Source organism: Suricata suricatta, chromosome 1 (assembly GCF_006229205.1).
Source record: "Suricata suricatta isolate VVHF042 chromosome 1, meerkat_22Aug2017_6uvM2_HiC, whole genome shotgun sequence".
Classification (NCBI taxonomy): domain Eukaryota; kingdom Metazoa; phylum Chordata; class Mammalia; order Carnivora; family Herpestidae; genus Suricata; species Suricata suricatta.
Genome location: NC_043700.1, coordinates 150,486,497 through 150,512,180, shown reverse-complemented (window position 1 = coordinate 150,512,180; position 25,684 = coordinate 150,486,497). Strand labels below are relative to the sequence as shown.

General features: G+C 38.1%; 1 protein-coding gene across 1 annotated transcript in view; it reads left to right on the top strand.

Moving 5' to 3' along the window:
* Positions 1-25,684, top strand: part of POLR2B (RNA polymerase II subunit B) — a 37,052-nt gene that overhangs the window by 1,807 nt on the left and 9,561 nt on the right. The window contains exons 2-16 of the mRNA XM_029945486.1: positions 3,615-3,687; positions 5,598-5,748; positions 8,525-8,637; positions 8,754-8,973; positions 9,298-9,456; positions 10,956-11,120; positions 13,728-13,924; positions 14,201-14,320; positions 15,090-15,276; positions 16,144-16,287; positions 16,525-16,664; positions 16,766-16,877; positions 18,945-19,099; positions 20,431-20,629; positions 20,957-21,125. Coding sequence (XP_029801346.1) covers positions 3,615-3,687; positions 5,598-5,748; positions 8,525-8,637; positions 8,754-8,973; positions 9,298-9,456; positions 10,956-11,120; positions 13,728-13,924; positions 14,201-14,320; positions 15,090-15,276; positions 16,144-16,287; positions 16,525-16,664; positions 16,766-16,877; positions 18,945-19,099; positions 20,431-20,629; positions 20,957-21,125 — 2,304 coding nt within the window. The remainder of the gene's footprint in view (positions 1-3,614; positions 3,688-5,597; positions 5,749-8,524; positions 8,638-8,753; positions 8,974-9,297; positions 9,457-10,955; positions 11,121-13,727; positions 13,925-14,200; positions 14,321-15,089; positions 15,277-16,143; positions 16,288-16,524; positions 16,665-16,765; positions 16,878-18,944; positions 19,100-20,430; positions 20,630-20,956; positions 21,126-25,684) is intronic.

Here is a 25,684-nt window from a genome sequence, read left to right as displayed (position 1 = left end):
GTGATATCTTTATTAGATAATGCCTTCATCAGTTTTCAGACACTCCTTTTCACCGGGCTTTTTCTGTGCGAACACTCTCTTGACCTCAATAAAACACATTTGTTTTCCTGTTTGTTGTTAAACTCTTTGTTTACTTTTCTTTCAATATTTTGCCTTTCTCCTTTCATTCACAGCGAATCTTCTTAAAAAAACAACTCCCATTCTTTTCCAATTCCCATTTTTCACATTCTCCTCAGCGTATTCTAATTGTGTTCAAGCCACTTCATTAAAACAGCTCTTAGAATGTCAGTGACTTCTCAATTGATCAATCAGAGAGACTTTTTTTTTAATGTTATTCAAACCCAGGTGCCTGGTGGTTCAGTTGGTTGAGTGTCGGACTCATGATTTTGGCTCAGGTCATGATCCCAGGGTTGTGGAATTGAGCCTTGTATCAGGCTCTTTGCTAAGCATGGAGCCTGCCTAGGATTCTCTCTCTCTCAAAAATAAAAATAAAAACATTTTAAACCTTATTCAAACTATGTTATGGTATTCAGCATTGTTGACTTCCTCCTGGAAACTCACTCCTTCCTTCTACGTAACTCTCTTCCTACCTGTCTAACTTTCCTTCTCATTCTTTTGTACTATTTATATTCTCTCTCTGGAGCATTTCATCTATTCTCCATGGCTTCAGTTACCATTTATTTGTGGATGACTTTGAATTTGTATTTCCAGTCCATATGTCTTGTATATCTAACTGCCCTTGGACAACTTCACTTGGATGTGCCCCGGGCTCCTCAAACTTGTCACTGCCCAAAGGGCTATTTTCCTTCTCAGCCTTCCTAATCTGCTTTGTCCTGCATTCTCCATCTTGATGAGTGGTAACACCCTCTTCTGTTGTTGAAGCCAGAAGCTCTATTATTCATTCTTGATTCCTCTCTTCTGTCCCTATTATCTAATGAGCCACCAAACTCTGAAAGTTCTACCTCCTAAATATGTCAAATCTGGTCACATTCTGTTCCACTCTCTGTTCCACTTCCAATCTGTTTTCCATACTGTGGCTGTAGTGATCTTTCAGAAATGAAATCTGATCTAGCCACACCCTTGTTAAAATCTTAGAATGGTTCTGTTGGTAAAAACCAGTCTCTTTTACCACTCCAACTTCACACTCCATGCTTCAGCTACATTGGCCTTCTTTCATTCCTTGAATGTCTTTCATTTTGGAGTCTTTCACGCAAATTGTTTTTGTTGTTGTTTGTTTGAAATACTGCTTTCCCTCCCATCCTCACCCATTTGCTTTTGCCTGGTTTACTCCTGTTTATTCTTATGTGCGATCTCTGCTCAGCTCAGCTTTTGGGAAGCCTACCCTAACCTCCTCAGGTCTTGGTTAGCACTGTCCATATCACTTTGTTCTTTCTCTTAATTGACTTCATCTTGTTTGTATTCCCCCACCCACGCCCCTGGCCCCTGTCGGTGGTAATCTGAGCTTTGTGTCTCCAATGCCTGGGACGTAGTAAATCCATTCAGTAAATATTTGATGAGTAGGTGAATGAGTAAATGAGCTTCCTTCATGGACTCATTTTTCTTCACAGGACTCTAATAGGGGTATTTCTTAATTTCTTCCCTTCAGTCTTCCTTCTCTACATAAACTCTCTGGATTCTACCAGCAGCTTATTAATAATTCTCACCTATTTGTAATTTAGAACCGTTATTTGAGCTTCATAATTATATCGAGTTGTTTGCAGGTATTTAAAGGGGCAAATGATCTACAAGTCTACCTAAAGCTGACCTTATTTCTCTCCTTTTCCTACCTTTTTACTTACTTCTCTGTGGCTATGATGTTAGCCTCTAATCTTTCATCAAAGCTAGATATCTTGAAGCTATTTTAGATACCTTTGTCTTCCTTCCCCCCCCCCCCATCTGTAGGGATCAGTCCAGTCTATTGAAGAAGCATTTATTAAGTAACTTATTTTGAATATGTGTGTTAGATTTAAAATAGAAAATTCTTAGTTTTTGCAGACTACGTATATAAGTCAGAAAATAAAAACAAACATATAGCACCTTTTTTTTTTTTTTTTGAGAGCATGGGTGGAGGAGGGGCAGAGGGAGGGAAAGCAAAAGAGAGAAGGAGAATCCTAAGCAGGCTTTATGCCCAGAGAGGATGTGGTGGGGCTGGGGGGGGGGGTAGTGAGATCATGACTAGAACTGAAATCAAGAGTCAGATTCTTAACCAGACTAAGCCACCCAGGTGTCCCTCACGCACTTACTTTCTTACATAAGGAGATGAGACTAGTATCAGAGGACTAATGCACTCTGAGTTTTCAAATGTCCTATTATTCATATTACTGTTGCTGCATAAGTACCCTAAAATTTGGCTGCTTAAAAATTAATGTGCTCATGGATTTAGTGGGTTAGAAATTTTGACAGAGCATAGTAGGAATGACTTGTTTGCTCCCTGATGTCAGTGGTTCAATGCAAAGACTTAAAGGCTGAATGTTGACTATTGCGGGCTGTGTGATCTGGAGTGTGTATTCACATTTCTGGCACCTAGCCTAGGACTCAAGGACCAGGATTGCTGACCGAACCATCTGGAAGTGTCCTCTCCACATGGTTTGGACTTCCTCACATTATACAGGCTTAGAGTAGTAGGACTTAATTAAGACACTCAAAGCTCCAGGAGCATGTGTTTCTGCAAAGAGGGTAGAGCTGCGTTGCCTTTTCTTACATAGCTTTTAAAGTCTTGTAGTGTGGCTTCAGCTGCATTATCTTAGTTTGGGCACTGTCAACAACCCACCCAGATTTGAGGGGAGGAAACATAGACCCTGTATCTTGTTGGTAGGTGTATCAAAATAACATTATAAAAGAGCATGTGGAACAGAAGTTATAGTTGTGGTCATCTTCAGAAAATACGGTCTGTCACACACTTAAATGTATGAAATGTTGGTGTAATAGACCACTGTACCTTAAAGTATTGCCCAGCTATTAGAACACTTCTCTGGCCTTACTCCCCTACCCCAATCTTTTACTTCAGTCTCTGAGGAGCTGTTTTTTTTTTTTTTTTATAACATTTATTTTGAGAGAGTGCACGAGTATGTGGGGGGAGTGGGGCGCGGAGAGAGAGGGAAGTAGAATCCCAAGCAGGCTCTGTGCTGTCAGTGCTCAGCCCAAATTGGGGCTCAATCTCGTGACTGTGAGATCATGACCTGAGTGGAAATCAAGAGTCAGATGCCCTAACTGACTGAGTCACCCAGGTGCCCCTCTGAGGAGCTTATTTTGATCGGAGGACTGCATGCTTGCTGCTAGTTATCATTACAGTTAGCTCTTCATGAGAATTACATGGACTTCCTGGAGAAGATGGAATATTAACAAATTCACACAACTCACACTGAACCTTTGTAATGAAGCCTCTTTGTATATTGGGAGAATACCTATGTGACGTAGACCTTTGTATACATAGATGTATACCTATGTATGTTATATATTAGTAAACTCAATTGAAATTTTAAAGAAGTGGGGTAAAAGGATTGCTTTTTATTTTGTAGAGAGTAAGTGTGTTTCTGCTACTTCAAACCATAGGAGTGATATGTTAACTATTAGCATGTTATTACACATGAGTACAATATTTTTGGTTTTTGTAGATATGCAATATGATGAGGATGATGATGAAATCACCCCAGACTTGTGGCAAGAAGCATGCTGGATTGTAATCAGGTAACTTTTTAGACTAAACTAAGTAAGCTTTAAGGGGCACAGTAAACTATAAAGGAATTTTCTGCTTATTCTGGTCTTGAAAATTAGATGTTTTATATGTATATGCTCCATGAGAGCTGGTTTCTCTATTTATGTATTTAATTTGAACCTTTAAAGTATTTTAGACTTAAAAAGTTACAGAAAGAATATATGTATACATTTCACTCAGATTCCCTAGATGTTAACCTTATACAGTTTCTTTGTGTTATTTTTTCCCTCTCTCTACATATTTTTTCCTGAGTGAGTCTGTTGCTGACCTAAACGCATTCTTTTACATAATCATAAGTTCTCAGAATCAGGAGATTGATATTAATACAATAATTTAATCTAAAGATCTTATCCAAATTTTGCTGGTTGTCTCACTAATGTTGTTAGTAGCAAAATAAATTTTTTTCTGATCCTGAATCCAGCCTAGGATTACATATTACCTTTAGTTTTCATGAGTTCTTGTTTTGTCTCCTGTAACTTAGAACCATCTCTCAGTCTTTCTCTCTCTCTCTCTCTCTCTCTTTTTGACCATGGCATTTTGGAACACCAGTTACTTTTTAGAATGCCCGTCAGTTTGGGTTAGTCTGATGTTCCCTTATAATTAGATTTAGATGACTACTTTTGGCAGCAGTGATGTTCTCTTTGCAGTCCATCAGAAGGCATGTGATGTCTATTTTTTCCATTCCTGGTATTTGATTCTTTAATTTTCTTACTATTTTAAATGGATAAAATTACATTAGGTTGTGCTTTAACCCAAATTCCCATTGAATTCTAAATGTAATTAAAATGTAATAAAATCTAAAAGTTTTACCATTAGTAAGAAGTAACTTTTCATTTTTTATTTATTGAAGTTTATTTATTTATTTTGAAAAACAGAGAGTGAGTGAGAGGCAGAGAGAGAGGAAGACAATCACAAGCAGGCTCTGCACTGCCAAGTGCGGAGCCCGATGTGGGGCTCGAACTCATGAACTGTGAGATCATGACTGAGCCAAAACTGAGAGTCGGACACTTAAACCACTGAGCCACCCAGGTGCTTCTAATGTTTGTTTATTTTTGAGAGAGAGAGAGAGAGAGAGAGAGAGAGAGTGTCAGAATGTGAGTGGGGAAGAGGAAGAGAGAGAGAGGGAGGTACAGAATCTAAAGCAGATCTAAAGCAGGCTCCAGGCTCTGAGCTGTCAGTACAGTCTGACACGGGGCTTGAACTCACAGCTCACGAACCATGAACCAAGAGATCATGACCTGAGCCAAAGTCGGATGCTTAACTAACTGAGCCACCCAGATAACCTAATGAGCTTGTTTTGATAAAAATGTATTGAGATATGGGGTGTAAGTGTATCTTTTTACAGTTAAGCATGGCTATAAAAATTCTGTATTGAGATATTGGTATCTTCTGTGATGTTTGAGTATTAAAACACCCAGAGGCATCTTGCTAGGAAAAAATAAGTAGGTAGATACTCTGTGAGTGTGCAGAGGGAGAGAATCTTACGCAGGCTGCATGTCCAGTGTGGAGCTGGACACGGGGCTTGATCTCCCAACGGTAAGATCATGACCTGAGCTGAAACCAAGGGCAGACACTTAATCCCTTAAGTCACCCAGGTGCCCCTATAAAGATATTTATACTTAGGGACTTTTTATAGTTCTTATGTTGTGCTTTAATTATTTTAACCATCAGTCTTGTTTCCTAAACTTAACAGTTCTACAAAAACTTGAAAATGTTCCTAGTCTCACCGCTTTTTTGAATACTTCGTAGTATCTGGTATAATGATGGACATTAGTTGTTGGTATTTTACAATATATTTGTTGGGTTTAATTAAATGAAAATGAGGAAATGCCATAAAACATCACTGAATAGTAACTGGCTATAAAACCAAATATTTTCCCAGTTCCTATTTTGATGAGAAAGGCTTGGTCAGACAACAGCTGGATTCTTTTGATGAGTTTATCCAGATGTCTGTTCAAAGAATTGTGGAAGATGCCCCACCTATAGACCTACAAGCTGAAGCTCAGCATGCTAGTGGAGAAGTTGAAGAACCGGTAAGATGATTATTGTAATGAGGTAACTTATGTAAAAGAAAAGTATTGATTTGAAATTTCAGTCCCTCTGTCAGCTGGCTTAAAGGTTTAAATTTAGTGTTTTTAGCATTTTTAAGAAGCTCTTGATTTATTCTTCCTAATAGAAAGAAACATTTTTTGCAAGTAGTCCAAAACTCTGATTTAGATAGTAGAGATTTAATAGTGGGGGAGAGGGAACTTAGAAATATGATGAAATACTAAGAGAAGCAAGCCACAAGTAGTCATATTGCTTGAGAAAGCCCCCGTTTTTCATTCATAGTAAGGAATCCTAAAATGTATTTGAAGGAATTTTCCCCTTTTTAGTATTTTTTTAAGTTTATTTATTTTGAGAGAGAGAGTTTGAGAGCACATGAGAGAGGGACCGAGAGAGAGGGGCAGAGAGAATCCCAAACATGCTCCTTCCTGTCAGCGCTGGGCCTAACTCGGGTCTCAATTTCAGGAACTGTGACATTATGACCTCAGCCGAAATCAAGAATCGGATGCTTAATCAACTGTACTTCCCTGGCATCCTTCCTTGATTATTATTTTTTTTGTAAGAAACACATTATTATAATAATATAAGAGATTATAAAGGGAAATCACCCAAACATACTAGCTATTTTTGTTTTTCTAAGTTTCTAATAGCCTTTGTTTATGCATATGTGTGTTTTTAGCATTGGTAAAATCAAATCATAGGAAGGGTCTAATTTTATAATCTGATTTTACAGGATTGATGGTAAAGAAGTGTGGAGACCAAACTAATGGCTGTCCCTAGTTTTTGAGAGGAAGAGAGGGAGCATTGTGGGCTTTGAGAGATGGGGAAACTGAAAAAGTGAGTCAGGGACAGCCCCCAGTTCAGTTTATATCTAGGCAGTTCAGTCTTTCTTTTCTGTAGCTAAGCTTTTAAGGGTTGATCTATTCTTCTCATTTTAGCTGGAGATGCTGCACAGACTTGATGTTAAGAACAAAAATAATTGATTCTTCTGGCAGTGTACTAGAAAAATGGGCATAAAATTTTTTTTTAAATACTTAAGGCATTTTCTCTTTCTGGCATTTGCAAAATGAGAGAACAATGCAACATACCAGATTCAGAGTGCCAGTGCTGTTGAGGACTGTTGGAGGAAGAGATTTCTGAAGGGTATCAAAACTTAGTGGAAAGATAGGGGGAGACTTAAGCTGATTGTGAAGGGCAGGGTAGGACTTACTTAGTAGAGAAAAAAGATACTTAGGGGGTTCAGCAAGAAAATACTTGGTATTATTTGGCTTCAGGATAGAATGGCCACAACAGTCAGTACATGATTTTTGGCTTGATCTATTTTATTTTGTTTTATTGGCTTGATCTGCTTTTGAGAGGTGTTAGTAGAAGGTAAAATAGAACAGGATTGCCAGGCTTTGGATATCATTGGAAATTATTGAAAGACTGTCAAAGTATTTGCATAAAGTGTTATTTTAGAAAGGTTACTTTGGAAATGGTGTTTAGTTGTGGGAAGAGGCTGAAGACAGACAAAAATTTTTGAATAGACTACGTTTAAGATAAAAATGTTCTAGACTAGGGTGATGGTAGAAATAAGAAGCAGAGGGATGGGTTCTTTCTGGTTTGCAATCACCACCAGTTCTCTTAGCCCTTTTAACTACTCTTATGTGGGAAACTTGAATGTTAATAATTTACTGTTAGTGGTCTGGGTAGTCCCACTCAGAAAAACAGAGATTTGGTTTGGAGAGAAATCCACACAATTAGTGTATCTCTGGAAAGCTCTTACAGATCTTTTATTGGGGAGCAAATAGATATTAATTGGAAACTTTTTTTGCAGGATTGGAAATTATCAGTCCCTTTTTAAAAAAAATATTACTTATTTAAATTTACTTATTTACTTAGAGTGTGCGTGAGCAGGGGAGGGGCAGAGAGAGGAAGAGAGAATCCGAAGCAGGCTCTACACTGTCAGTGTAGAGCTGATGTGGGGCTTGGACACGTGAACCGTGAGATTCTGACCTGAGGTCAGACCCTTAACCAACTAAGCCACTGAGGCGCCTGAAGTTATCAGTCCTTTTTATAGAATAATTAGGGGGGCACCTGGGTGGCTCAGTCAGTTAAGCATCCAACTGTTGATTTTGGCTCAGGTCATAATCTCATGGTTCCTGAGTTTGAGGCCTGTGTCAGGCTCTGTGCCAACATTGCAGAGCCTGCTTGGGATTCTCCTCTTCTTCTTTCTCTGCCTCTCCCCCACTCCTCTCTCTCTCTCTCTCTCTCTCTCTCTTTCAAAATAAACATAAAGTAAAGAATAATTAGAATTTTTTGCCTATTTAATTGAAGTTAGGCTTATTTATATTTTGGGGGGAGTGTTCTGTTGATTAGATTAGAGCAGTGTCCTAATTGTCTGAATTTATCTTTTCTATGTTTTCTGGTGATTATATTTCTGATCTTAACCAAGGAGAATGCACATAAAAACTATATAGATCATTAATACAAATTCTTCTACTGTTTTATGTTAACATAGCACATGAGATATGTACATAGTCTTTATTTACTTGGGATATTTTAAGTCACTTTTTCTTTTGCCTTAAGAAAGTAAGTAAGTATAAAACGTGGTATCTATGGAACGTGGGTGTTGGCTTTGGAGAGTCCTCTTATCAGTAAAATGGGTTAATTTCAGCAGTTTCTAGTGCTACTTCTACTCAGAATGTTACTGTTAATTAATATGGAATCATTAAAACTTCTGGATAAAAATTATCCTCTTCATGTGTTTTGGTTTCATTTTAGCCAAGATATTTGCTGAAGTTTGAACAAATTTACCTCTCCAAGCCTACGCATTGGGAAAGAGATGGTGCCCCTTCACCAATGATGCCAAACGAGGCCAGATTAAGAAATCTCACGTAAGAATTTTTCCAGTAGCTGATACTGAAGTACCATTCATAAAATGTAGTTTTAACCACTTAAGAGTTTTAGTAAATGTCTTACTATTAGTTGTAATCTCCTTTTGTTTTTAAAGGTATTCTGCTCCCCTTTATGTTGACATAACCAAAACTGTTATTAAAGAAGGTGAAGAACAACTTCAAACTCAGCATCAGAAAACTTTTATAGGAAAGATTCCAATTATGTTGCGTTCAACTTACTGCTTGTTGAATGGCTTAACAGATCGTGATCTTTGTGAGTTAAACGAATGCCCCTTGGATCCTGGTGGATATTTCATTATTAATGGATCAGAAAAGGTAGGGTAAGCATTATTTAAAGAAAATTATAAAATCATAATAAAGATTTAAATTATGAAAGTTGAAATATACAGAATACAGAATACAATACAATATACAGTATACAGAATGACCTGGAAGGCATAGTTATTTGCGGGGGTGACAGCTAAACTTCTGTGAACCAAACCTTTATTTAGCGGTATATAATAAGCATAGAAGTTTGTAAAGTTCAAGAATTGATTCAGTAGGCCCTTGTGGTCAGATTAAATTAAGATGCAGATTTTTTACTCTTCTATTTCAAGGACCTGTGGGTTTTATGGCGTAACTTTTTTATTGTCCACATAGGTTCTGATTGCTCAAGAAAAAATGGCAACAAATACAGTCTATGTGTTTGCCAAAAAGGATTCTAAATATGCCTACACAGGGGAGTGTAGATCATGTCTGGAGAATTCTTCCCGACCCACCAGTACTATTTGGGTTAGCATGCTGGCAAGAGGAGGACAGGTATGGACTGGAATATGATATTGTTTGGGTTTACTTCTTTTTGTCTAGTCTTATAATTTTTTTTAAGTTTATTTATTTTGAGAGAGAGCATGAGTGGGAGAGGGCAGAGAGAGTGAGAGAGAGAGAATACCAAGCAGCTTCCATGCTGTCAGCACAGAGACTGATACAGGGCTTGAACTCACTAACTGTGAGATCATGACCTGAGCCGAGATCAAGAGTTGGATGCTTAACCAACTGATCAACCCAGGTACCCCTTGTTTAGACTTAAAGTTTATCAAGCTACATTCTTAGTCAAAATAAGTTTTTCTGGACTATATTGTCAGTGTTAATGTGGTGGGTATTGTTTTGTTTACTTGTTGCTGTGTAGCAGATTACTCCAGTAGAACATTTATCATCTCACAGATATGTAAGTAGAAAGAACCAGATTGCATTTGGAGATATGAGGGCTTGAGGGTATAGGAAAAAGAGAAAGATGAAGATTTATATATCATTTTATTGAGAGAGAAAGAGACTGGGGGAGGGGCAGAGAGAGGGAGAGCAAGAATCCCAAGTGGGCTTTGTGCTGACAGCAGTGAGCCCAACTCTTGGCTCAAATCCATGAACTGAGAGACCATGACCTGAGACAGAACCAAGAGTCAGATGCTTAACTGACTGAGCCACCCAGGCACTCCTGGAAATTGTTTGTGACCAGTCATCACTGAACAGCCATAAGATGGGAGTTCAAAGGAAGGAGGCTTACAGTAGGAGGAGAGAGATGACAGAAATTGTTGTTAGAGGGCCCATGATAATGTAGGGTTATGAGACCAAGAGAAGATAGAGCCTAATATTGAAGAAAAAAATATAATTAAAACGAAAGAGTCAGTTCATTGTATGTTGTTGGGTTCGTAACTTTTTGTTTTTGTATGTGTGTAGAATTAAAGAGATGTTGGAAAAAACAAACTTGTACAAAAGAAGCTATTTGTTAATTTTGAAATATTCAAATGAGAGATACAGATCAGCTCTGAGTTCATGTTTTTCATCCTCTAATGTGTTTTTTCCCCCACGTTTGTCTCTGTCTCTCTGTTTTTTTTTTTTTAACCCTTATGTCTTTCTTTCAGATAGTTTTATGTGTTTTTTTGTTTTAGTTTGTTTTTGTTTTTGTTTTCTGTGGGGGCAGAGAGTGTGGGATCAATGTTCATATTCTTTTGTAGCCAGATGTAATTTCCAAATACAGTATTGGGTAATTCTGAGAGAATCTTGGCAGGCAGATAGTAGAGGATGGAAGTTCTCTCAGTTCTAAATGATCAACCTGTTCATAAAATTAGTAAACCTGTTCCAGTGGTTTTGAAAAGCAGCCATGGGATGTTCCTTAGAGTATGAGAGGTATGCTTCTTTTGAAATATATACAATGAACATGTGTATATTTCAAATTTCAATGAACCATATGAATGGTTCTCATGGTGTTTTTATATGGCTGTGATCTCCTTGTACTGATATTCTAATGATATTTATTTTTCCAGGGTGCAAAAAAGAGTGCTATTGGTCAGCGCATTGTGGCAACTCTACCATACATCAAGCAGGAAGTTCCTATCATTATTGTGTTCAGAGCATTAGGTTTTGTGTCTGACAGAGATATTTTAGAGCATATTATTTATGATTTTGAAGATCCAGAGATGATGGAAATGGTATGTGAAAGCAAAATATCTTAAAAAAAATTTTTTTTTAATGTCTTTTATTTATTTTTGAGAGACAGAGAGAGACAGCACGAGCAGGGGAGGGTCAGAGAGAGAGGGAGACACAGAATTCAAAGCAGGCTCCAGGCTCTGAGCCGTCAGCACAGAGCCCGACGCGGGGCTCGAACCCACGAACTGTGAGATCATGACCTGAGCTGAAGCCGGCTGCCCAACAGACTGAGCCACCCAGGCGCCCCGCAAAATATCTTTATAGTATTTTATAAGAGGTTTAAAGTTACTGATTGTCCTTAATTTTAAAATACAGTAGAAAGCTGCTCTGGCGAGTAATTTAGCTGTCAGAAATCTCATGCCATTTACTATTAGCAAAAGCCTTCAGCCTGTCTCAGCTTCTTTCTTGACAGTTCTGCGTAAAATAGTTACAAGAACTACAGGCCGCCAAAAGTTTGACAGCAGCAAGAGAAGCCATACTAAGGAAAATCAAAAAAGCACACCAGCTTGGTGCAATTTAGTAAAGAAGGAAAGTCGATAGTCAATACAACTTTTTAAAAACTTTTAATTTTGAAATAATTTCAAATTTATAGAAAAGTCACAAAGAATTCTTATATATTCTTCTCCCAGATTCACTAGTTTAGCTTTGCTACATTTGTTTTAACATTCTGTCTATATAAACGTATTTTTTTCTGGACCATTTGAGCATGTTTTCGACATTGTTTCCCTTTACTCTGAAATACTTCCGTGTGTATTTGCTAAGAACCAGGACGTTCATGACATATTCATAATATAATTACCAAACTCATAACCTTTAACTTAGGTACAGTACTGCTAAGCCATAGATCTTATTCAGGTGTTTGCCAGTTGTCCTGTTAGTGTTCTTAATGTTTTTTTCCTGGTTCAGAATCCAGTCCAGGATTGGGTATTGCAAGTCATGTTTAGGTCTCTGTGGTCTCTTTAAATCTTTCCTTGTGTTTTTCCTCAGTATTTCATAATACTGAAATTTTTGGAGAGGAGGATAGACCAGTTATTTAGAATTTCCCACCATTTGGGCTTTTTGCATCAGGAGTCTTGTGATGGAATTTTGTCCTATTATTTTTAATGTTAACTCTACAGTGGTGTCTTAGGTTCCTCTAAAGTTACTATTTTTGTTGGAAGATTCTTTGAGTCTAGATAAACAACCATTTCCTTGTCATTGTTTTTCATTGATGATTCTTGTCTCAGTAGTTGATATACTTAAAGCTATCCTGAATTGTCTGGAGTTTTTAAGACTATAGAGAAAAAAAATTAAATGGAGGCTAAATGTGGGTCAGAAAGTGAGATGGTGGAGTGAGTACATGTTAGTTTTTAGAGCATTGATGGATTTTCATGAGAAAAGTGGTTTCTGGCTCGATTTTACTCTGAGCTTTTTATCAGTAGTCATGTGCTTTTTTTTTGGTGTTCTTTTAAATACTTAAAGATAGTATTTAAATATTTAAATACATGTTTTTATCTAAAAGGCATCCTAAGTGATTCAGACTGGATTCAGACTGGATTCAAACTGGAATTTTCTTAGTAAAGTGAAACAACTGACTTGCTTTATGTATGATTTTTTTTTTTTAATTACTCTTTATTCCCTTAGCTCTTTTGAAGCTTAGGGCAATTTTTACAGTCTGTGAGTCTAGCATTCACTGTGCAAAAGTGCTTTAATTTTTTCTTCTGAAAATAATTGTTATTCCTTTTTCCAAATTCAGATTAACCTTAACAGAACAGTTTCATAACAATAATGACAATTTAAAAAGATCACTTTCATTTAACGTACTGTGGCCTCACACTGAGTGCTTTATGTTACCTTTTTTTGATCTTTGATTCCATGATTCGAATTTGGATATTTAAATGTGAGGATCAGTGATAAACAGACATAGAAGTCAAAGGCAAGAAAGGCATTTTAGTATATGTGATAGGATTAAAGTGTATTTACAGCGGCCAAAGTTACTCGATGTTTCCCCTCATTCCTCATGCTGATTACTGTGCAAAATTGGAATTTTAGAATGTTATGACTAGAGTGAAACTTAGAGATTATTTTATCTAGCCACTTTATAGATGAACAAACTGATAACATGGCTCCTCAGAGGCCACAGTTTACTTAGTGGCAGGTATGGAACGTAGGTCTTTATAAAATATTCTTTACAAAAACTAAGTGGTTTTATTTATAGGTTAAAAGCCTCTTAAACCAAGGTTGAAAATAGTCTGGCACTTTATTCATTTGTCGTCTAGTAAATTTTAATTTTGACTATTAAAAGTTATCTAAATTGGTATAAAATGTTTAGAAGGAATTTTTATTTTGCCATTTGCTAAAATGTAAAAACCGAAAACAGAGTACTCTTTATAATGGAATTATTTGTATTTTTTTATGAAGTAGAGTTGGCCTGTGTTGATGAGTGGATTTTTTCAGAGATCTCTAGATCTTAAAAGTGTATTCAGGTTCTAAGATTTTGTAATTCCTTGGTTTTTCCAAAAATCTTTGCATATTCTGTTAGTGCATAGGGATATTTCACATGTTACAAATTGAAGTTACAATTGACTTATTTTAAGGTGAAAATGACTTTTATTTGAATTGTCTGATAGGTGAAACCTTCTCTCGATGAAGCCTTTGTCATCCAGGAACAGAATGTGGCACTAAATTTCATTGGCTCAAGAGGGGCAAAGCCTGGTGTCACCAAAGAGAAAAGAATTAAATATGCAAAAGAAGTCTTACAAAAAGAAATGCTCCCTCATGTGGGCGTCAGTGATTTTTGTGAGACCAAAAAAGCTTATTTCTTGGGGTATGTTGAATATCGTTTTAAATTTTTTGCCAGGATAGTTTTTCTTAAAATTGAAAATATCAAAGGGGTACCTTGGTGGCTCAGTAGGTTAAGTGTCTGACTCTTTTTCAGCTCTGGTCCTGATCTCACTGTCGTGAGATTGAGTTTCATGTCAGGCTCTGTGCTGATTGTGGAGCCTGCTCTCACTTTCAAAAAAAAAAAAATTTAAAAATATCAGAATGGAGTTTTTTAAAAAGCCATGTTTTCTTTTTGACTTTTTTTTTTGTTATTGTTAAGGTACATGGTTCATAGGTTGCTTTTAGCAGCCTTGGGCAGAAGAGAATTAGACGACAGGGATCACTATGGAAACAAAAGATTGGATCTTGCTGGACCACTACTTGCATTCTTATTCAGAGGGTAAGGAATGAGAGTGATATCAGTTAAAAGTAGGAAGATTTTACTTTAGATTAATCATAGCACTAATGAGGGTCCTAAACTATCTTGGCATCCATGTGAAGTTGGCTGGATTCTCTTGCCACTTGCCCAGATTTTGTTCTACTTCATGTCTGTGAATGTCAAGTTTGTAAGGGCAGTTTATTACTTGTTTACATTTTATTTCTCTGGTAGCTTTATAAATCATTTGCCTTGATTTTCTAAGTACTGATGATACTGGAATTTTTAGTCCTGCTTGTGCATTTTATAAAAACACAAAAGCTGTAAGGAAATCTATCAAAATATTAGCAGTTGTTGTCTCACAGTATTGATGTAATATGGTTTTTATTTTAGTCCTATGTTTTTCCATTTTCTATACTTCCTGTAATGAACATATAACACTTTTATATTCAGAAAAGTTATTATTAAAAACAAAATATGTAAACAATTTAATACAAACAAGATAATATTAGCAATAGTTCTTTCTTTATATTCTGTTATTTAGTGTGTTGTAGATTAGTGTTTTTCATCCTTCTGTTTCACCCTACTAAGGAGCCTCTGACATTTTTTCCCTAGTTGCTCACCTCATGTGTGTTTAGCTACTGTAAGTACATTAGTGCTTTTTATGTAAAAAGTCGTAATGCTTCCCTTCCTGTACTCCAACTCCGGTCACCTCCATCGTGGGCAGAATTGTTCATATTGAGAATGCATGTTGTTGACCTTTACATATTTAAAATACCATTTTATTTGGCAGTATGTTTAAGAATTTGCTTAAAGAAGTGCGGATCTATGCACAGAAGTTTATTGATCGAGGAAAGGATTTTAACTTGGAGTTGGCAATTAAAACAAGGATTATATCTGATGGCCTAAAATATTCTTTAGCTACTGGAAACTGGGGTGACCAAAAGAAAGCCCATCAAGCCAGAGCTGGAGTATCTCAGGTAAGGACATTGACTGTGACTACAGGTTTGATAGGAAAATGTGGGATTAATAGATCTCTTCATTCATTGAATGTAAATTATCTTACTCTTTTTTTCTTAGGTATAATAGCAATGGGGAATATTGAATAATGAAAATGAGATTTTCCTTAATTAGCTGTTAGCATTAATCGAGAGATTAAAGTTTTGGCTTATAGTAAGATAGTTAATATATTTAAAGTAGTGTAGGTGCTAAGACATTAGACGGTCTGCATTAGTGAAATTTTATGTCTTAGAAGCTCCATATTAGAAGTTGACTGGGATGCCTGGGTGGCTCAGTCAGTTAAGCCTCCGACTTCAGCTCAGGTCAGGTCTCACGTTTGTGGGTTCGAACCCTGTGTCAGGCTCTGTGCTGACAGCTAGCTCAGAGCCTGGAGCCTGCTTCCGGTTCTGTGTCTCCTTCTCTCTCTGCCCCTGCCCCTCTCATGCTCTGTCTCTCTCTGTATCAAAAATAAATAAAACATTAAAAAAAATTTTTTTTAAAGTTGACCAAAGTACAGTACAGTGTTGACCTGTGAACAGTGGGGGTTTAGGGGCACCAACTCTTGTGGAACTAACATCCTAGTGGTTGGAGGGGATCATATGCAAAACATTTATGTGGATATGTTAGAGCTGTATATCACATATTTGCCATCCCTGTTATGACGGGCACTTAAGTTATGGGATGAATATTATCCAGGGAAAGGATGGAGAAGGGAGGGATAGGGAGAGTTCGACAGTCTGTTGATATGGGTAAAAATCTGACTTTGCCTCATTCTAGTATTTGCTAAAAGTGTGGTAACACGAGTAACAGAAATGCCCAAACTTTAAAGATTTGCTATTGTTTTCTAGGTGTTAAACCGCCTGACTTTTGCATCTACTCTTTCTCACCTGCGTCGTTTAAATTCTCCTATTGGTAGAGATGGCAAGCTAGCAAAACCACGACAACTGCATAATACATTGTGGGGAATGGTGTGTCCTGCTGAGACCCCAGAGGTAATACACTAGAATTTACATTCAAGACAAAAAGTCTACCTGTAATTATGTAGGGCATATGATTACCTTTAGAAGTAAGTAATATGCTGTGTGGTTTTAGAACTGATATTTTATTTATGATTTTGTCCTTCAAAGGTGAGAGTAAAGCCTGAAATCAAATTGAAGAAAAAATGTTTATGGAAAAGAATTTTGATAGGAATGTTAAATCCATATGAGTAATACTTTGTTTATTTATAGGGCCATGCTGTTGGACTTGTGAAGAATTTAGCCCTGATGGCTTATATTTCAGTTGGATCTCAACCTTCTCCAATTCTGGAATTTTTAGAAGAATGGAGTATGGAAAATTTAGAAGAAATTTCTCCTGCAGCTATTGCTGAGTGTGTATAGATGTGATTTCTTTTTGAAACTATTGTTAATCTTTGGTTATCGCCTAGTATAGAGTTACTAACTACAAAATGCCTTTGATTTCACATTTTAGTGCAACCAAGATTTTTGTTAATGGCTGCTGGGTTGGAATACATAAAGATCCGGAGCAACTTATGAACACCCTAAGGAAGTTGCGGCGACAGATGGACATCATTGTGTCTGAAGTGAGTCTTTAATTAAGAGTGCATGATTCTATGGGATTTCTAATTAAGACCTAACACTAGTGACAGTTTTCTTTACATTGGCATTTCTTTGCTTTCCCTTGAATTGTAGAGTACATTGTCAGAAATCTAGTTGATTTTTTTTTAAAGTTTATTGAGAGAGAGAGAGAGAGAGGGAGAGAGACAGACAGACAGTGTGAGTGGGCTAGGGGAAGAGAGAGAGGGAGAGGGAGAATCCCAAGCAGGCTCCACACTGCCAGCGCAGTCTGACATGGGACTTGAACCCATGAACTGTGAGACCATGACCCAAGCTGAAATCAAGGGCCTGAGCCTCCCAGGTGCCCCATAATAATTATGTTCTTTACTGCAAATTTTCCCCCAGTTTTTGTTTTTTGGAGGGGGAGAGGAGGAGAGGCGGGGAGGGGAGCGAGAGAATCTTAAGCAGGCTCCGTGCCCAGTATTGAGCCCAATGAGAGGCTTGAGATCATGACCTGAGCCAAAATCAAGAGTCACATGTTCTGCTGACTGAGCCAGCAGAGTGCCCTGCCCAAAATATTTTTTATAATTCCTGGGAATAGGGGCCCTGGGTGGCTCAGTTGGTTAAACATCTGACCTCTGCTCAGGTCATGATCTCATGGTTCATAAGTTTGAGCCCCACATTAGGCTTGCTGCTGTCAGCGCAGAGCTCTCTTTGGATCCTTTGTCCTCCTCTTTCTGTCCCTCCCCCACTGTGTGCTCTCTCTCTCTCTCTCAAAAATAAGTAGACCTTAAAACAAAATATGTTTTCTGGGAATATATTTTCAGTGCTGCCCAGTGGAAATCTCATGTGAGCTACACATAGCTATAACAGCCATGTTATATGGACATAGTAGCCATGTTAAAAAAATTAGAAACAGGAGGATAATTTTAATAGTATATTTTATTTGACCTGTTCTATCCAAAGTACTATAATTTCAACATCTAATTAGTAGTTGTAAGAAATTTTATATTCTTTATTTTTATGTGGTACTTTTTTAATAGAAGATAGTTGACACACAATATTACATTGGTTTCAGGTGTATAACATATTGATTCGACAATTCTATGCATTATGCTTACCAGAAATGTAGCTACCATCTGTCACCATACATGCTATTATTTTGCTATTGGCTTATGTTCCCTGCACTGTACCACTTAAAATTTGTTCATTCTATAACTGGAAACCTGTGCTTCCTACTTTCCTTTACCCTTTTTTGCCCATCCTCTGAGCTCCTTCTCGTAACCATCAGTTTGTTTTCTGTATATATGGGTCTGTTTCTGCTTTGTGGTTCTGTTTTTGAAATCCACTGTGTAGTTTATACACGTCGTACACTACAGTGACTCTGAGTTCAGAAAGGCCACATTTCAAGTTCTTAATAGTGACATGTGGCTAGTAACTGCTGTATTGGACAGGTAGATTATAAACCATTTGTCTGACAGGTCAGTGTCAGAAGTCGGGCTTGTTTCTGAGAAAGTATGATCAATGCAAAATGATAACAGGGATGGTTACTGAAAGGTTGCAGGTGAAATCTATGTCATTATCAAAGAGACAAAATAAATTGTTGTATCTAGTGTTTGTGATGACGAAAATATATTTTCTTTATTTTGCTTCATCTTGCATGACATTATTGCCAGATATTGTTCAGCTTTATGATTACCGAAGTTAAATAGTTATTCTTCATAAAGTTTTAAGTTATACTTAGGCTTTTAGTATATTGAACAATGATAAACTAAGATTTGTCCTTTTTTTAAAAGTTTAATTATTTTGAGAGACCATGCATGTGCATGCAAGCGGGGGAGGAGCAGAGAGGGAGAGAGGGCAGTGCTGACGGTGGGGCTGGAACTCAGGAATCATGAAATGATGATTTGAGCCAAAGTCAGGAGTTGGACACTTCACCAACTGAGCCACCCAGCTGTCCCAAGATTTGTCCATTTTATTTGATAATTGTTTGCGCCAGAAATTTATTAGAAATTTTATTGTATTTTTAGCTAAGTCGTAACAATACAGAGAAATTAAAAGTTCATGAGACTGTTTTGTCTTTTTACATCTAGGTTTCTATGATCAGAGATATTCGAGAGCGGGAGATTCGGATCTATACAGATGCAGGCCGTATTTGTAGGCCACTTCTGATTGTGGAAAAACAAAAACTACTTCTAAAGAAGAGACATATTGATCAGTTGAAAGAGAGAGAATATAACAACTACAGGTAAGAACATCCAGTGAGAAAAAATTCCCATACCATAAAATTGACCAGTTTAAAGTATATGGTTTAGTAGTTTTTAGTATATTCATAAGATTGTGCATTTATCACTACTAGCTAATTTCAGAATATTTCATTGCCCCAAAAAGAAACTCTATATAGTCACATTTATTTCTCTTAATTCTTATTATCAAGTAAAGGACTTGTAGGGTTTTGTTAAAGCATAAAAGTCTTTGTGACATGTTAAAGTCTGATAAAAGAAATAACTTCTATAATACAAATTATATAACATGTAATATGAATAATATAGCAAATTACTAAAAAGATGAATCTGCTTTAAAATTTATTTATTTTCTTTAAAAAAAATTTTTTTAATGTTTGTTTATTTTAGAAAGACAGAGTATGAGCAGGGGAGGGGCAGAGAGAGAGGGAGACACAGAATCCGAAGCAGGCTCCAGACTCTGAGCTGTCAGCACAGAGTGCAACAGGGGGCCCGAACCCACAAACTGCGAGATCATGACCTGAGCCGAAGGCAGACACTTAACTGACTGAGCCACACAGGCGCCCCTAAGATTTATTTTTAACAATATTTGTGTATTTTTTATTGTAAAACAATTTCTTTTAATGTGTATAATAAAAATACAGAAAAGCCCCCAATTCATACTCTCCCTTTAAAAAGTAACCATATCCATACACCCGCAAATAGTTCTCTTTAGAACAAAGCGAGACAAACTATTAATAATATACCTATTTTGGAATTCTTTTCTGTATCTGTACATGTAGATAAAAGAATGCTCTTTGTTTTGTTTACTTATCTTAGAGCAGCGGAGGAGTAGAGAGAGAGGGAGAAGGATGATCTGAGGCAGGCTCTTGTTGACAGTAGAGAGCCTGATGCTGGGCTCTAACTCACGAACTGTGAGATCTTGACCTGAGCCAAAGTCGAGGCTTAAGCAGCTGAGCCACCCAGGTGCCCCCATATAGGAATACTCTTTATTAAGCAAGAAGTTTAGTTAAAATACTTCAGTAGATAAGGAAATAAAGTGAATGCTTCTTTTTCTTTTAAAGTTTATTTTTATTTTTAAAGAGTGTGTGAGCAAGGGAGAGGGGCAGGGAGAGAGAAGGAGAGAGAAGGAGAGAGAAGGAGAGAGAGAGAGAGAGAGAGAGAGAGAGAGAGAGAGAGAGAGAGAGAGAATGAATCTTAACCAGGCTCGGTACTCAGCGTGGAGCCAGATGCAGGGCTTGATCCCTCGACTGGGCTCATGACCTGAGGTGAAATCAAGAGTTGGACACTCAACTGACTGAGCCACCCAGGCTCTCCAAAGTGAATTCTTTTTTAGTTGGCAGGACCTTGTGGCCAGTGGGGTAGTAGAATACATTGATACTCTAGAAGAAGAAACAGTGATGCTTGCAATGACTCCAGATGACTTACAGGAGAAAGAAGTCGCTTATTGTTCCACATACACACACTGCGAGATTCATCCATCGATGATTCTTGGTGTCTGTGCATCTATTATTCCCTTTCCTGATCATAACCAGGTTGGTAGCAGTTTTTAACTTCTAGTTTGTGAGGAATTGGGGGGAAGTAGAATACAAATTAGAGATTAATCTGTAGTTTTTCCTAAAGAAAGTGTGTTGATGAAAAGGCCGTGAACTCATATGGAATCAGCATTTAATATGCTTTTTTTGTTGTTGTTTGTTTCACTGTTAGGAGCCATACTTAATTATTCAAATGGTTATCACTTCTCTTTCAGAAAAAAACAGAAACTTTACCAGCCATATTTCTGAGTTATGCAGTACCCTGTAGATCTGTTCCTTTAGAAGCATTAAATTTCCATTGATTCTGCTTTTCATTTCTACCTCTAGTCCCCTCGAAACACATACCAGTCTGCTATGGGTAAGCAGGCTATGGGAGTTTATATCACCAACTTCCATGTTCGTATGGATACACTGGCCCATGTGCTATATTATCCTCAAAAACCACTTGTGACTACACGGTCCATGGAGTATTTGCGATTTAGAGAGCTGCCAGCAGGTATGTTCAGTTTTGTTTTTCAGTCTATTTTTTATTAAAAAATTTTTAATGTTTATTTTTGAGAGAGTGAGAGAAAGTGTGCACACAAGGGGGGGGCGGAGCAGAGAGAGGGGGTCACAGATCTGAAGCAAGCCCCAGGCTCCGAGCTGTCAGCACAGAGCCTGACGAGGAACTGGAACTTACTGGAACTTATGAGCCATAAGAGATCATGACCTGAGCCGAAGTCAGATGCGTAACGACTAAGCTACTTAGGCGCCCCTGTTTTTTACTTTTTAAGATCCTGTCATGCTTAAGTACTTTCTTAGTGCTTGAGAGGGTTAATAAAATACTTATGACACAACCTCTATTCTCTCAGAATTTATAATGTGGGAAACAGCACAAATAGTAAATGGATATGTGGATAGTGTTAGGATGAGGTACAGAGTCCTTTGAAAGCACAGAGTGATGGAAATGATTGATTCCTGTTGGAAATCTAGAGCCAGTTTCATGGGGGAGGTGGCATTTTAGACTAGCGTATAGTTTGATAAAAGGGTATTTGAATTTGAGAGGTGATTTGAGGAAGGGCTTAGATGCATGAGTGTATGAGATATGGAACAGTTAGTAGTCATGGCTCCTTAGTATAACTGGTGTGTAAATGCACAGGAGTGCACTTTGGTCTCATAGTATGGAGAGAGCAGGTTGGATTTTGAGAATGAAGACCCATCCAGCTTTTTGGAGCAAGGGTGAAATACAATTAGAGATTTGTTTTGAGGGGTGTGTGTGTGTGTGTGTGTGCGCCTGGGTGGCACGGTTAAGCATCTGACTCTTGATCTCAGCTCAGGTCTTTAGCTCAGGGTCATGAATTCAAGCTCCACATTGGCTCCACCCTGGGCATGGAGCCTACTTAAAAAAAATAAAAAAAAGACATTTATTTTAGGAGTAGCATTCTGGCAGTTGATGCAGATTCCAGTTAGATATGGTATTGGAAGAAGATAATTTAGAGGTTTTTGCAGTGGTCTGAGAATTGGTAAGGTCCTTAAGAAATGAAGAGTAGGGGATGAGATGCCTGTTGGAACATCCTCGATGGGACTTGGAAATATTGGGAGAAATATTATTGGAGATATTGTTGGTGTTTGTGGCTTGGGTGATCAAGAAGAGAGGGGTACTCTTAATAAGAATGGGAGCAGATTAGAAGGAAAATGTTTTAGAGGTAAGATAATAGGTTCAGTTTACAGCATGTTGATTTTGAGTTGCTGCCCTAACATCTAAGAAAAGATTTTCCAACAGTGAGTTGCAAATGTGATTTGAAAGAAGCTCATATCTGGAGCTGTGAAATTTTTGGTATATTAGTGATAGGTATAGATTGTCATGAAATTGCTGAGGGGAAATTCAGTGTGAGAATAAAGTCAGAGACAGAGCTTTAGGCACCAGGAAAAGAAATCAGAAGAAATTTGAGATGTAGCTGCTGATAAGGAGAATCAGGAGTTTGCAGGAAGAGATTTTTGTGTTTTATGAAGTTTATTTATCTTGAGAGAGCATACGCAGGATAGGGGCAGAGAGGGAGGGAGAGAGAATCCCAAGCAGGCTTTGGGCTGTGAGCATGGAGTCTGACATGGGGCTCGATCCTGTGAACTGAGATCATGGCCTGAGCTGAAATCAAGAGTTGGATGCTTAACTGACAGCCGCCCAGGCGCCTCTGCAGGAGGAGCTCCCTAAGGAATCTGGGCAGTAGGTGAAATGGTGCAGGGAAGTCAGAAGGGCAGAAGAGAGTTGAGTAGTAAAGGAGACAGCATAATTCTTTGCCATAATTGTTTTCTTACCTTATGATGAACAGGATTTTGGCTCTAACTGTGGGTAACATTATTTAGTAGAGTTGCTTTGTGAGTAGTGGCCTTAAATCATTAACTGTACTAGGGGATTTAGTATTTTGATAGCAGATTCTCATAGGTCAGAATGATTTATTTTCAAAGTCTTCCGTAAGGGGTTACCCTTGTCTGGGAAACAGTCTGTTAGCTGGTGTCCAGTATGCGCATATCTTTGGGGTATGCTTGTAGTGTTGTGCTTTCTTCATTTATATGATGGTTTCTTTATGGCTGGAGAAGAAAAATAGGTAAAGGATTGGATTTGAAATGTTCTTTTGGTACACGTATGAAGTGGTGAAGGTATGTCTGGTAGGGACTACAAGCCTTTCTTTTTTTTTTTTTTTAAATGTTTATTTTTGAGAGACCGAGTATGAGCAGAGGGAGGGGCAGAGAGAGAGGGAGACACAGAATCTGAAACAGGCTCCAGGCTCCGAGCTGTCAGCACAAAGCCTGATGAGGGGCTCTGAATTGTTAATATCATGACCTGAGCCAGAAATGACAGACACTTAACTGTGTGAGCCACCCAGTTGCCCCTGCTCCATATTTAAATACACAAACCCATCAAGGTGCTCAGAAGAACAAATACCCTCTTATTAGAATGTTTCTTTTCCCTTAGAGAGCAGTCAAGGTTATAACTAACACAAAGTGTTTAGTGTTAACTTTTAAAGAAAATTTTATTTAAAAATTTATTTTTTGTTTAAATGTTTATTTTTGAGAGAGAGAGTATGAGCAGGGGAGGAGCAAAGAGAGACACATAGCATCTGAAGCAGGCTCCAGGATCTGAGCTGTAAACACAGAGCCCAATGTAGGGCTCGAACTCACAAACTGAGATCATGACCCAAGTTGAAGTTGGACACCCAGCTAAATGACTGAGCCACTCAGGTACCCACCCCTAAAATTTATTTTTAAGAGAGAGAATGAACTGGGGAGGGGCAGAGAGAGAGGGAGATTGAGAATCCCAAGCAGGCTCTGTGCCACCAGTACAAAGCCTGACCCAGGCTCACAAACTGTGAGATCCACACTGTGATCATGACCTGAGCCAAAATCAACAGTCAGATACTTAATCAACTGAGCCACCCAGGCTCACCAGTGGTACCGTTTAGACAGGGCTGTAACCTCCGATTCCTACAGGATTAGGCAGGATTGGTGAGTAGTCAGTGAGTTAGAGGCTTGCCTTTCCACTGGGGTTAGCCCATAACTTCAGCTATGGTTGTGATGTATATAAGTGGGCCCAGTGATGTCAGATCTGATATTTCAAGAAAAGTTTGAAATCTAAGCTTTTGACTTTACTTTTCAAAGTGTTAGGAATGGATTCAAGTTAAAAACAAAACTCCAGAATCTGCTGCCTTAGGCCAGTACATTTAAGAAAGCCAGCAGGGGGCGCCTGGGTGGCTCAGTCGGTTAGGCCTCCGACTTCAGCTCAGGTCAGATCTCACATTCTTGGGTTCGAGCCCCGCGTCAGGCTCTGTGCTGACAGCTAGCTCAGAGCCTGGAGCCTGCTTTCGGTTCTGCATCTCCTTCTCTCTCTCTGCCCCTCCCCCTCTCATGCTCTGTCTCTCTCTGTATCAAAAATAAATAAAATATTAAAAAATTAAAAAAAAAAAAAAAGAAAGCCAGCAGAGGGGCACCTGGGTGGCTCAGTTGGTTAAGCGTCCGACTTCAGCTTAGGTCATGATCTCAGTTTGTGGGTTTGAGCCTCGTGTCAGGCTCTGTGCTGACAGCTAGCTCAGAGCCTGGAGCCTGTCTTTGGATTCTGTATCTCCCTCTCTCTGACCCTTCCCTGTTCGCGCTATCTCTCTCTGTCTCTTTATTTATATTTATATTTTTTGTCTTTATTTTTATGAATAAAATAACATAAAAAAAAGAAAAGCCAGCAGAGAGCTTTCTGTGGCAGAGCAGCCAGAGCTTTTAAGGGGCAAATGTTATCAGGGAGGAGGGCCTGCCCTTTGCACATATCTCTTTCTCCAAATCTGTTTGTGCCTCTGGTTGGGAATTACTGGGAATAAGAGACTTGGAAGGGAGGAGTATATCTTCAGTGTCCCAGACCCAGACCAGGAGTACCGCCACCCCTTACCCTGCATCCTCCTCCTTAAAACTAGTGCACCCCTGCTGTACACATAAAGGAGTAAATGAATGGTGTGCCTTCTCATGAGGGGTGGGGTGCTTTCTGAAAGTTGAATTTAGCTTTAGGGAAGCAAATATAAACATTTAATTCAGAATTCAGATAACCAAAACATTCAGTTATCCAGATTTAGTTGCTTTGTATTCTGTAGCCATAGTCTTTTACTCCACATTTGAAATATTTAAATCAAGATATGTTAACCATAGCTTTAGAGTTGAGTGTATTTTAATTTTTAGAAAATCTGTAGTGGAATCAAAGAAAGTTGTTTCTGGAGAGGATTCTGTAAAGTCTGGTGCCTATCTAATAGTGAAGAAATTTTCATTGGTAGTATTAAAGAAGCTACAAAAGAATAATTTGACTACTTTGAAAAGTAAGATTGGCAAGATTGAAACCATAGAAGTTATAGAAGACAGTGGAGAGAAGAGGATTTGCTTTTGTAACTTTTGATCATGATACAGTTGATAAAGTTGTTCAGAAATATTCACTGCTAATGGGAGTAATTGTGAAGTGGTAAAGGCCCTTTCTAAACCAGAAATACAGTCTTCTGGATCGCAGAGAGGCCTGGAGGTGCATCTGGCAACTTCACGGGTCATGGA